Below are 13,125 nucleotides of genomic sequence, written 5' to 3'. Positions count from 1 at the left end.
AAAAAAAATCAAAGATCAAAGCATAAATAAATGAAATAGACTTGATAAAAAAAGTACAGAAGATCAATGAAACAAGTTGGTATTTTGAAAAAAAAGTAAAAAAAAGTCAATAAACTCTTAGCGACACTAACCAAGAGGAAAGGAGAGAGAAGACCCAAATAAATAAAATAAAGATGAAACAGGAGACATTAAAACCCAAACCATAGAAATACAAAGGATCATTAGGAACTATTATGAATAACTCAACACTAACAAACTAGAAAACCTGGAAGAAACGAATACACTTCTGAACACTTATAACCTACCAACATGGAACCCAAAGGTGGAAAGTGGGGGTACGTGAATTACCAAACATAGGTAAAGAGATTGGATCAGTAACTTAAAAAGTATTTAAAAGTTTCCCAACAGGTCCAGGACTAGATGGTTTCACTGATGAATTTTACCAGTTTTTAAAGATCTAACACCAACTCTTCTCAGACTATTCCAAAAGAATTGAAAGGTAGAGAGTCATTCCAAACTGGTTCTATAAGGTCAGAATTACACGACACCCATCCTTTTGTTGAAGTTCTCTAAGTCCTATCTATTTTGGATGAAGTTTATCTTTTATAAGTTCCTCAAAAAAAATCACTCCTAGAGTTTTCCTCAAGTACAGAATTACTGAATTCATGTCTCATAACTACAGTTATTTCCTGTGTTTTTGAATGTTGGAGGCAATTTTTGTGTATCTTTGTTCTTTGAAAAATGCATAGCTATCTATGTTTCAAGTTTTCTTAGAACTTCTTGAAAATGCTTCTCCATTGTTTGCTTTGTGTACTGTGCTTGAGAAGTCTCATGATAGTCTAATTCCCTTGTCCGTATGAATTATGTGACACTTTTGCTTAGAGGCCTTGGGGATTTTTAGAAATTTAATAGTTTTGCTAGGCTATGTCCTGGATTTGATCTTTTCCAGTCCATTTCCCTCAGGAGTCTACATATTGGTTCAGTGAGTAGGCTCAGGGCTGTTACCTCCAGTATTTTTTCTTGGATTATTGTTGTAGATCTCTACCTATACAATTGTCCTGCCTTCTCAATGATTTCAGTTATATATATATTGTATCTTCTTTGTCTGACTTTTAAGCCACTTTTCAGTGGTCCTTATTATTTTTTTTTCTTTATCTTATTTTCATTGGCTTGCTGTTTTTCTCCATTTATTCAGTGCTCCCATTAAATTGTTCCTTTGTAATTTAATCTTCATTTCGGATTGTAGTGTTTTTCTTTCATTTCTCTTCCAAAGTGAATCAACTCTTTATTTTTTCCTGATTTTTTTAAAAAATACATTTCAGTTTTAAACTTGTGCATTTCTAAATAAAATTCTTTCAAGATGGTGAATTCCACTTGAGTATTTGTGTTGCTTCTGTTTTCTTCCTTTTCATGATTATGTTCCTGGAGGGTGGGGGGGGGTCTCTTTTCACCATGTGTGATGCCTTGACTTTTATTTATTTTTTTATACAATAGCTATATTAGGCTCCTCCCATGTTTTAATTTTGTAGATTTAAGTTAGCTTACAAGATTCCCAGTTCAAAATCATTTTGTCTGTTCTGATGGGGTTATGAAGTGCAATGTTTTTTAATAGGTGGCTTTTTTATAGCAGGGTGGGGGTGGGTGTAAGTTCTGACTCCCTGTTGTTATTTGTTCTCCTTTGACATCCTAAAATCCCCCCCCCATTACTCTTTTCCCTTCAGCATCCAGTCTCCTGAAGTTACTTCTTCTTTTTGCCTTCTTTGTACCCAATAGCAATACCTATTGAAGTTTGATACCTTGGGTTAAGGTGCCTAGAGTCCTTTTTTCCCTGGACTCCTCCCTTTGATCAACCAGGATTTACATTTTTCACACATTCACACGTGGTATAGATGTTGTCTTTCTGGAGCACATTCTAACTCAGTCATATGCCCTCTACTAGCTTCCCTTTTCTTTCTTCCAAATGGCGTTTCCATATATGCTCTCCACAAAGGCTTATATTGAGAACTTTAAAGATATTTCATTCATAATTGGCTCTTATATTTTTACCAACAAGGACTCTGAAGTTTTGAGATTTCTCTGTGTATGGTTATTGCTGAGGTTGTAGATTTCATATTATTAGCCTGTTTATTTTTTATTGCTTTCCTGTGCTGTTTTTGAAGAATATGTGGGAAGGTTTGATGTTAGACACTTCTCTTTTCCATCTTGAATTTCTGATTGTTCAGAGTCCTGTGTCAAGTCAAAACAGAATTTCTCTATAACGCAAGTGGCTTAGCTTCTTTTCCAAAATAGAATGTGCCTTCTTGCAGCCCTGGGAAGCAGGCAAATGGGAAAGGGGTGCTTTCCTACAGATAACCACAGAAAAGAAGTCCACTTGCTTAAAGGTTACTTTGTATTTTAGCCTGGCTTACCATCTGTATAATCTTGGAAAATGTCATTTAATTTTGTCCCATGAGAAATAAAAATATGAGCATGGTGATATTCACCTCACACCCTTGTTTATAAGTATGGAAAAACCTAAAATATGCAGGTCAGGTACTTTTTGAAAAAGGACCCTCTTCTTTATTTTATTTCCTTGGTTCTTTTTCCAGGGAATGGGACATGATAAGTGAGTGGATCTCACGGCAGAAACACTGTGGGGATCCTTGCAATGCAGAAAAGTCAAGGGCAGACAGGCTGGAGGAATTGTAGGCAGAGACCGCAGTCGGAAGCCCAGACTGATGCATAGGCATGGGGCAAGGCAGCGAGTGGGAGAGCTCCGGGGTCAAACATCCCGCAGGTAGTGAGAGGCTGGGGCAGATCAGTGTGGTCACTCTCCTGTTCAAGTCTCCACCCTCTTTTGCTAGACTACCCACCACCCTCTTCCTATCAGTTAGTTTCTTTTTTATTCAGTTAAAGTGTATTCTGTATACAATAGCCTCTATGTCTTAAAAACAGAAATCTTAAATTTGTTTTCCTGCCTATTTAAATGACTCTTAAAATGGCCTCTCTTTCCTCTTAAAATATAGACCAAAATACTATAGTAGAAAAGACTCCACCAGGTTTGTATCTCTAGCTTCCTCTCACATCATGGCCCGAGTAATTCATTACAGTTATAGCCTTACCAGACTTCTTTATGTCTTCCACAAACCATGCATTTTCCTACTTCCAGGCCTTTGCACAAATGTTTCTGAGTCTGGGACAAGCTTCCCTGACACTTCATATGTCTGACTCCTGCTGGTCTCCCAGGTGGCAGATTAAATGGTCTTCCTTAAAGCCCTGGCCTGCCCCCCTCCACACCATCTTCTCTATACGCACAGAGCACCCAGCTCTTCGCCCTTTCTATTGCTTATTGCAACTTGTAATTAGATATTTATTTGTGAGAATATTCCTCTAATGTTTGTCCTGTGAGGACAGGGACCATTCTATTTTGCTCATTCTTGTAACCCTAGTGCTCATCACAATGCCCAGCGCTTGATGATAGTTCAATAACTATCTTCAATGGCTGACTGGATTATAATGAAAAAGGATCAGGTAGGCTATTTGGGTTCTCAAGTCTTAGGGAAAGATTTAAGTCATGAGCAAAAAGTAACTGGGAAAACTATAGAAGGTCCCCAGAGTGAAGGCGAAATGCCATCATGTTACCTGGGGAAGCTCAGTCTTAGAGAAGAAAGAGGCACAGATTGGGGTAACTGGGAAGAACTATTTGAAAACTATGGGGTTGAGGGTAAATCCCTATCCTATTAAGTGAGGAATCTAATGGGAAAATCAAATGAGAATCACAAGGTACCCAGGCCTTATTGATCAGGTCGGCAGTACAAATTAACCTAACTCTTTCTGGATGATACACAGCAGATATAGAAACCCTTGAAGCCTTAGACACTCCCATGTGAGCTCTTCATTTGAAGAGTCATCCTATAATTTTAGTATATAGTTGAAGGATGGATTTATGGATAAGTTAGTCTTGGGCCTATCCTAAAATGGAGGCAATCAGTTGGCCCAGGGATAAGGCATTCTTGAAAATAAAGTAGGTACAGCTTTGGTTTTTTTTTGCTGGGGAAGGGGGCAAGGACTGAACCCCAGGGGCATTTAACCATGGAGCCCTTTTTATTTTTTATTAGTTGCTTAGACCTCATTAAATTGCTGAGGCTGGCTTTGAATTTGCAATCCTCCTGCCGCTGAGTTGCTGGGATTACAGGTTTGCACCCCTGTGCCCAGCTAAGTAAATGTAGCTTTTAAAAACAACTCTATGCATGGGAAGATGTGTTATGGAGTGGTATCAAGAAAACAGAATACTGAAAAAGGAACGTGCCAGTAGCTGGGACCAGATTCAACACTGAAGCACAACTTTACAATGGCCTGCCTCTCTACCGAGAATACCTTCTCTACCCCTTACTCTGTCATTTGATTGATGAGGAACCTGATCCACTGAGAGGGACGGTGACTTGCTCAGTGCTGCACAGCACTGGCAGAGGCTTGAGTAGAAGCAGCAAGTCTCAACAGAAGCACAATAGTAATAGACATTCTGTTCTACCCCCAGTTGATGGATACCTGTGTGCAGATTTTCAACTCTGGAGCAAGAAGTGAAACAGGAGTGAGGTTGAAATGGGAAGGAAATGAAACTGGATTGCACTGTCCCCGAAGGTATCATAGTCCTAGAAGTAGGCATAGTTCAAGAACAACAGAAAACACACCAATTTTTCCCCTTTCCCCAAAGCCTGATATAATCAGAGCACAAAGAAAGGATTCATTTCCTGCTTGTTGATCTGATTGGGGACTTTGGACATATGCACGCCAGCCAGACCTCCTTGTTGACAGAATTCAGAATGTCCAAGCTTATCTCCGATTTGCTGGCTGACAACTCAGTTACCCAGAAGGTCAAGAGAGTGACTCAGGGCTTTGTGATTCTGTGCCGAATTCTAACCAACAGAGACAGATCGCTTCTGGAATTAAAGCTGCCAGGAACACAGAAGAATGTGGCCATGTCAGTCTCCTGTTCAGAGTCAGGAGGACTTCAGCCTAATCAGACACGTGCTCTAGATTATAGAAAAACAGGCTCTGGACAGTGTGGAGTAGAAAGGGTGGTGTGAGTACTGCCTGTGCCTGAAACTCTGGAAGGGAGGATGATTCTAAGGAGCATTAGCAACTTCTCACAGATAATATGATGAGCAGCAGAGGAAGGAGGAGAGCCCGTTACAGTGACCCCAGGTTCCCTTCAGTGTGGCGACGTTTTAGAGAACATTCCCACAGGGGGAGGTTCATGTTCACTTTTGGGGGAGGAAATGACTAGAAGGTAACTGAAGGAGGCTTTTGAGATGTTGGTGGTGTTGAGTGTTTTGTCCAGGGTGCTGGTCATAGGTGTGGGTTTACTTGGTGGGAAATGTGTCAATCTGTATTTAAGATTAGTGTAATTGCCTTGTCTATGTATATATGTTATACTTCAAAGTGACAGTGCAGCAATTATTAAGATTTAGTATATTTCCTTCAGAATTTCTTTTTTAAGTGCTTAGATTTACATATTAGTTGTAATATAAAATAGTACTTTGCTCTATTCATTTAGTATTCTCTATTAATATACCATTCCTCCGTTTTCACAGGGCACAGCCCAGCTTCATAATATTCCATTGTGCCAGGCACGGTGGCACATGTCTTTGATCCCAGATATTCAGGAGGCTGAGGCAAGGAGGATCACAAGTTCAAAGCCAGCTTTGGCAACTTAGTGAGATCCTTTCTCAAAATTAAAAAAAAAAAATGTGAAAACGGGGCTTGGGATATAGCTCAGTGGTAGAGCTCTCTTAGTTCAATCCTCAATAACATTAAAAAATAATTTAAAAACTATAATGATCCCTTGTATAGATAGACCAAAGTTTCCTTTATCATGCCCCTATGGTTATAGGGGCATATAAGAACAGTAGAACCAACATTTTGGACTAGAAATCCTTTTCTACATTCAAGGTTATTTGCTTGAGAATAAGTTGGTGTAGAGAGATTAGATGGAATCTCTTTGAAGTTAAGGTACATGTAATTGACTCTGTATTCAGGGGTGCAGAATATAGAGAGGTGACTTAAGAGGCCTGAGCATCTGTGGATTTGGTATCTAGGAAGTTCCTGGAATCCGTCCCTCTTGGATACCAAGGATGGCTATATTGACAAATTACTCCAATGGGCTTGACCTCATCAAACATTTGCTCACCACTATATTCAACAATCCTGCACAGAACTGGCAAGTTTCCTAATATCAGATGCAAAACCTCCTTCTTTTCCACTGAGGTGAAATGGGAGAGTTTTCTGATTCATCTCTAGCCTCTCCACACCTCTCCACACCTCTGTGCAGTTTCTTAGAGGTGGTCTCTGTGATGATGCTCCACTGTTTGCAGGCCTTCAGTTCTCTGGGGTTTATTTAACCAAAGCTGAGAACTGAACAGCAATGGGAGTTGAAGAACCTTGCTCTTTCTCCAAACATGAAAACAAAGTAACTCACTTGCTTACTTTGATCATTGCCTGCAAGTTTTAATCCATTTATGACTTATGCTTTTTGGATATCACACTGAGAAGTTCCACTTTATTTTTCTATTTTCTTTTAGTCATTTTATTTCTATCTTTTATTTTAAAAAAAGCTTTTTCTTGAAGTAAAACAGGGTTGATATTTAATATGAACATCTCATACTTCATATGTTTGAACCATAGCTTGTCATATTTTTTTAAGATTTCTGATTTTTCTCTTTTATAAAATGAAACAATTACTTGTTTTAAAAGGGTCATTTTCATCATGATTAAAAGGAAGAAAAGAAACACTTGATCCAAAGAACAAGTCGTGCCAACCAACCTAGCCTTCTTTAAGAGTGTTCCTAAGCCGCTGGGTTAGGGAAATGAAAAAGACAGAGTACCTGCATCTGAAATGAATTTGACCCTCTTCTTCAGATATTATTGTGGAAAAATACAGGGCATAAGCAATTGAGCTATTGAGGAGATGTGATTGCATAAGCAATCAGATATTTGGTATCTAGTTTGTTCAAAGATTCTGAATGTCAACAGGGATGAAGGATTTCAGTATGTGCCACAGAGTTCTACCATTGGCATTTTTGAGGTTACTACTTACATTATTGATCTGGATAAAAATTAGAAAAACATTTCCCCAAATTTGTAGGGGGTAGAGAATATGATGATAGGCTATAAGAATCAGATCAATGAAGATGGAACTCAATGATGGTAAATATGATTCTGTACTTGGGTTAGGATGTTGTTGGCTATATTTCTAGAAGCCCAGTACAAGTAAGGGAAACCATGATAGAGCAGGCAATCCTATGGTGACAAGACCACTCATCGACTGATGCTCCCTATTCTAGTCACTGCATGTTGAGAGGGACAAAGTAGAAGATCTCTCAGCATGAAATGAGTAGCTAGGATGGTTCAAAAGATGAAACTCTTATGTTATGAGGTTTGCTGACAAGAACATTAAAGAACCTGAGAACCAGCTTTCGGTATCCAGACATGCTTCATGCATAAGGAAGGACTGACTTTCTGTGCAGTCAGAGGAACTGGGATTGAGACCACTGGGAACAAATATGGGACACCATTTCTCACAGTCAGAGGTATACCTAGGTAGAATAGACTCTGATTTGCATGTTACCATTTCTTCTCTACTTCTGGGTACATGGAAGATTCTATCTCCCCACCTCACTGAAATGCAGCACAGTCATGTGACTGGTTCTAAGCAGTTAAGCTTGAGTAGAAGTGAGAGTGTCACTTCTGTCCCAAAGCATTTGATTGTCAGAGCTTGATTCTTCAGCGCTCTTTCCCCTGGGATCACAATGGAGGCACCAACCTGACCTTGGTTTCTGGGTGATTATAATGATTAGAGAATCCCCAACCCCAACCTTCAGACCCAAACACACACCTACATCAGACATGTAGTTTGAGTAGAAAAGAAACCTTGCTGTTTCCAGCTATTGAAGTCTGTGAGTTTTGTTACTGCAGCATAACATTTTCTAGCCTGATTAATACAAGTGCCTCCAAGACATAGCGGTTTCTTCTGAGTGGTGGGCAGAATAATAAGCACTGGATTATTGAGAAATTAATGATCTAAAGCCTTATCAAAAGTTATCGATTTGGATAATTTTTTTTGCATTTTTTTGCTTTTATTTTCATTGTCACATTGCATTCATACAGCCGTTGGGGTTATAATTTAGTCAACTGGAACGTTCAACTGGTTCCTGGGCCTCTTAGGAAATGAATCCCAGTAAACTAAGTTGACTGTCTGCCTGAGCACACTTTTCTGTAACTCCATGGCACACCCAGTAACACCACAGATTTATGGATCCTGTTCATTTGGGGAACAGCCAACAATAACTAGATAGTTCACCCCAAAGAGATTCTATAGCCACACAAACACTCAGGCAATGTTATTTATGACAGCTGTGAGGTCCACCAGAGAGCTCAGGGCCAAAGTGACTTTCTGAACATGAACTCTGTAGTTTTATTCTTACATGTTTCATATAGCTGGGGCTCTTTCGAAGTATCCCTTCAAATCTGTGCACTTAGATATACTGTTGCCTATAACAAGGTTTCCCAAGGGGTCCCTGGCTCCAGTTGCTAATTCATGCACTTAAACAAAGAACACCACACACCACAACATGCCCACTAAGTATAGTTAAAGATTTCAGGTTCTGGGAAGTATGTGAAATGTAGTTCTGTCTGGGGAAGCAAACAGCACAGCATATGTTCCAAGCCCGAAAAGAAATAAAAAGATGGAATTAAAAGGTGATCCCAATGAGAAAAATATATGGAAAGGACAAATTTTAAATTATAATTAAAAATACATATGCATGCATATGTATATGTACAAATAGATATGTATATTTTTCTTTATATAACAATCTTATATAACCAACAACCAATTAACTGGTGCCTCATTCTTGTTGTTCACAGGAGACCAAAATCAACTGTGTTCGTCTGGCTACAAAAGGTATGTTGGTGTGTCCTTGTCTGTCTTTAGCAATGCAAGTGTCTCTCCCTCTAGCCACAAAGGAAAAGTTTAGGCAAAAGAAAGGAAAGAAGAAAAGTTCTTTTCATTGGGTCATTGCACTAGACCATACATCCCAAGTATATTTTAGTAGAATTGTGCCTACAGCAAAAAACTCAAAACATATGTACTGAATAGATGGATGGATGGATGGATGGATGGATGGATGGATGGATGGATCAACAGATGGACTGGTACATTATTCAGTGAAGTGAATATAAATCATCTCAGATATTCTTCTGCTCTACATCTTCATTGTATTGGGGTCTATGTTTATGTGGGTGTTTTACTTTAAACTTGTCAATTAGCCCCATCTCTTGGGTTTTGTACTGTGTTCAATTGGTATATGGCTTTCAAATAGGAGGTGATTAGTGTTGGTGCCTTTAATAATGAGAAAACAAACACTGCATTGTTATGTAGTTGGCATTTTCAACACTTATCCCCAAAAATGAAGACAGCATTGTTCAGGCTCATCACTTTTGTTTTCCTAATTATAATTGAATTGCCTGGCTCCTTCAATTGGTACATGTTTCTGTTTATTACTCTTTTTAAAAAACAAAATCAATGAATGGTTTGCTATCATTCAACCTATTACAAGGTTGAATGGTTAGAAATCAGGTTTATCTTTTTTCTATGGAATTGATATTTTTAACAGCAGCTCACCCCCACCACCCTACTCACATACCAGAATTGGATTCTGTTCCTTGCATTTACTCACAGCATACAGAGCTTCATAGATTATTCATAAGGATATAATAATTACAAATATAAATAGACATATAATCATAGAAGTAAAACAGTAGACAAGGGCAGTGACTCGCATGTCTGCGTCTGTGGATGTGGATGTGTATACATGTATGCACACGTACAGAGGCAAACACGTGGGAGGCAGTGACAGACAGTGGAGAGGAAGAGAGAAAAATACCACACAGCTCTTTGACACAGCGTGCACCAAGACCCATCACACGTGACTTATTTAACATTCAAGAAAGTCAACTCAATACATAGGCACCCGAGGGAAGAGGCAGGAGGATGGGGAAGACGGAAATACTAAGGCTGACTGTGCAAAGAAGTCAACCTGATTTTACATAAGTCATAGCGATGGGCATGGCCCTAACTTCTCTCCCTCTCAGAAACACAGTTATTGGACGGAAAGAGATAAAATACTCTTTGTGAGGCAAGGAGTGTTGATGACCTGCAGAAAAGGTGTCACAAATCACAGGCTTCAGCAGACTTTTCCTCTGAAGAAAACAGATCATGTGGAAGGAAGAACACCATCAATTGGGTAGCCCCGGGGCTCTGGAGGCAGCTGGGAGTCTGCACCAGGCCCCTAAGAGTGAGGCCGGAAGGGCAGAAACTGGAGCCCTCTCCTCCACGATGATACCTGTGGCTCTCCAGTAGCTTTTGACCTGTAGACAAGGGCGGGGTTGCTGTGACTTCTCTGCTCTCCAGGGGAGTCTCAGGATATCCTCTGTGACCTGGGCCTTCCTAAATGGTATCTCACTGGGAACACGTGACCTGTCAAGCAATCCCCTCCACGTGAGGATAATGAGAGAATATCTGAAATTATGCTTCCCTGAAAGTTTTAGAACCACCGTCCTCAGAGGCATCGAGGCCCACCATGGGGGCATCTCCAGAGTCACACTGCTCTACTGTGGGGAGCTTCATGCTCATTTAAAGACCTAGAGCAGAAAATCCCTCCACCTCTCTTTAGCACAAGTTTCTCCTCTTGTTTGACCTCCAGGTTTCTGTCTTCCTTCAGTGGAATGTGTGTCAGGCAATGCGTGAGTTTACAGAAGGACAAGGCATATAAATGGGTGTGAGTGCCCAGTTGGTCAAACCCAGGCAGGGTGCTGAGGGGTCAGAGCCCTGGGAACTCCGAGCACCCACATTCTAGTTTTCTAGTTCAGGAAGAGTCAACACTTGTGCCCAAGGAAACAGGGGCTCCCGTAGCACTTGGGAATAGGCAGACAGCCAGATAATGCTGAGTGCCAATTTACCATTCTTCAGGGAGTTGACCCTCTGAACACTGCATCAGATAAGAAGGATACTCAGGGAACGCAGAGATAAGACAAAGAGAAAGACACTTGTGTTTGGTCAGCGTCTATTCCACGCCAGTCCCTGTGCCTGGAGCAGCTGGGGTCGATTGAAGACATATGCCTTTCCCACAAGGAGTTTGAATGAAGGTCCTAAAGCTAGGAATCAATATTTGACCCATCTCACCCATTCCTGACTATCTAGATTAAATTTCTTCTTGGAAGTCTTGTTGAAAGCAATATTCTTTTTAGCAGTGGAAAATATGATACTGGAAGTCCTGCAGATTTTGGCCACATGTGAAGTCCCAGAGATGGGTCATCAGTCTCTTCTACCTCCATGTCACCATGGTGCCTTTCTCATGGGTCTGCTGGCAGGCATCCAGCCCCTGGAGTGTGGTCACATTCCAGTGCTCTGGTCATGAGGCAACTTGCTACTGTCCTATCTCTGACCCTAGACAGTCCAGTTGTGGCCAGTTTTGTGGATCTCATACAACCAGAGAGTTTCCACCTGGAACAGGCACAAGAACTTATTCAGGATGGTTCCAACATGACCCCATCCCAGTGCCTCTGATATGAGATCCAAGCCTGGCTCCAGTACATGCCTCTGACCCTTCCCTTTCTGTAATGTCACTATTACTCACCCACTCTCCATTTAGTGCTGCCCGGTTTGGATGGTTGCAAAGCAAGGAACCTGTATTAGCTTCCTGTGGCTACTTTGATAAATCCTATAAACTTAAACAACAAAAATATAGTGTCTCACAGTTCCGGAGGTCAGAAGTCTGAAATCAAGGTGTCCAGAGGATCGGTTCCTTCGGAGGGCTGTGAGAAAGAATCTGTTCCCTTCATTTCTCTTAGCCGCTGATGATTGGTGGTGATCCTTGGCATTCCTTGGTTTGTATAAGTGTCATCCAGTTCTCTGCCTTATCTTCACAAGGCATTCTGTCTATGTTCATGTCTGTGTCCAAATTTACCCTCTTTATAGGGATACCAATCATCTTGGATTAGGGGTCCACCCCACTCCAGTATGGCTTCCCTTTAGCTTAACTAATGACATCTGTAAAACCTACTAAATCAGGTCATATTATAAAGTACCAGGAATTAGGGCTTCAACATAAAAATTTAGGAGTGTGGGGAGCAAGGGAGTACAACATTCAATGCATAACAGGACCTGTGCAGATAGGGGCCATGTCCCCATGGTTCCCAGTGAATCTTCCTAGTGGGATTCCAATAGGTGTTAAGGGTGTGCAAGGATCAGGAACCGCACTCACCAGAAGGGACTCCAGAGGTAGGCTGAGGCTCTGTTTGATTCTTGCTCTTAAAATAAATTGCTGGAGGCTATCTCAGGCTGGGGAACTGCATGATCCATGGAAGCAGCTCTGAGCTGGGAGCAGACATGGTGGACCAACACACTGGATGCTGGGTGTGTGGTAGCAGGACCATCCTTAGATCTCATGTAGGGGTGAGGTGTTAGGTACTGACACAGTCACAGTCCTGGGCAAGGGAAGGGCCAGGACCCCTGGGGAGGCACCAGCACGGCCTGATGAGAAGAACTCTGAGGAGGACAAATTCATCTCACCAATCACTAATTCCTCAATCAGATTTGCCAGAACAGGACATTTCTGGCTCAAAGCTGACACTAAAAAAAAAAAAACAAAAAACAAAAAACAAACAAACAAAAAAAAAACCTTGCTGAATGAATAAACCCATTTGGAATCAGCATCTTTCTGCAGCTAGGCTGGGAGACATGAGGGGCTCACTCCATCTCCCTGAAACTTGGCTACAGTGTATCTCAGTGATCTTCATCTATCCGTTCACAGACCATTTTGAACATACCTTCTGTCATTGGTAAGCTAAAAACCCACTCTCTGTAGAATACGAGTCCTGATTGGTCCATCCTTGGGATGCAAATACCTGCACGATATCCATTTTCAAGTCACCAGTGATGGAACAACCGGCTTGCCAAAAACTCCCGAGTGTTTAACAATTGGCTCTAGCCAACTGAGTGAGCTGGCAGCAGCCAGTCTCAGTCTGCAAAGGCCTCTACCACCTACTTTGTTACAGGGATGGGATCGAATGGCAGAGCATACATCA

At 41.0% G+C, this 13,125-nt stretch overlaps 1 protein-coding gene across 2 annotated transcripts in view; it reads left to right on the top strand.

The window, feature by feature from the left end:
* Positions 1-13,125, top strand: part of Ptprt (protein tyrosine phosphatase receptor type T) — a 1,043,151-nt gene that overhangs the window by 842,838 nt on the left and 187,188 nt on the right. For both annotated transcript variants that reach the window (XM_026383218.2, XM_026383217.2), the window contains exon 13: positions 8,905-8,941. In XM_026383218.2, the coding sequence (XP_026239003.1) occupies positions 8,905-8,941 (37 nt within the window). The remainder of the gene's footprint in view (positions 1-8,904; positions 8,942-13,125) is intronic.

Source organism: Urocitellus parryii, chromosome 6 (assembly GCF_045843805.1).
Source record: "Urocitellus parryii isolate mUroPar1 chromosome 6, mUroPar1.hap1, whole genome shotgun sequence".
NCBI classification, from domain to species: domain Eukaryota; kingdom Metazoa; phylum Chordata; class Mammalia; order Rodentia; family Sciuridae; genus Urocitellus; species Urocitellus parryii.
Note: the sequence above shows the minus strand (reverse complement) of the source record. Positions and strands in the feature narration are given on the sequence as shown.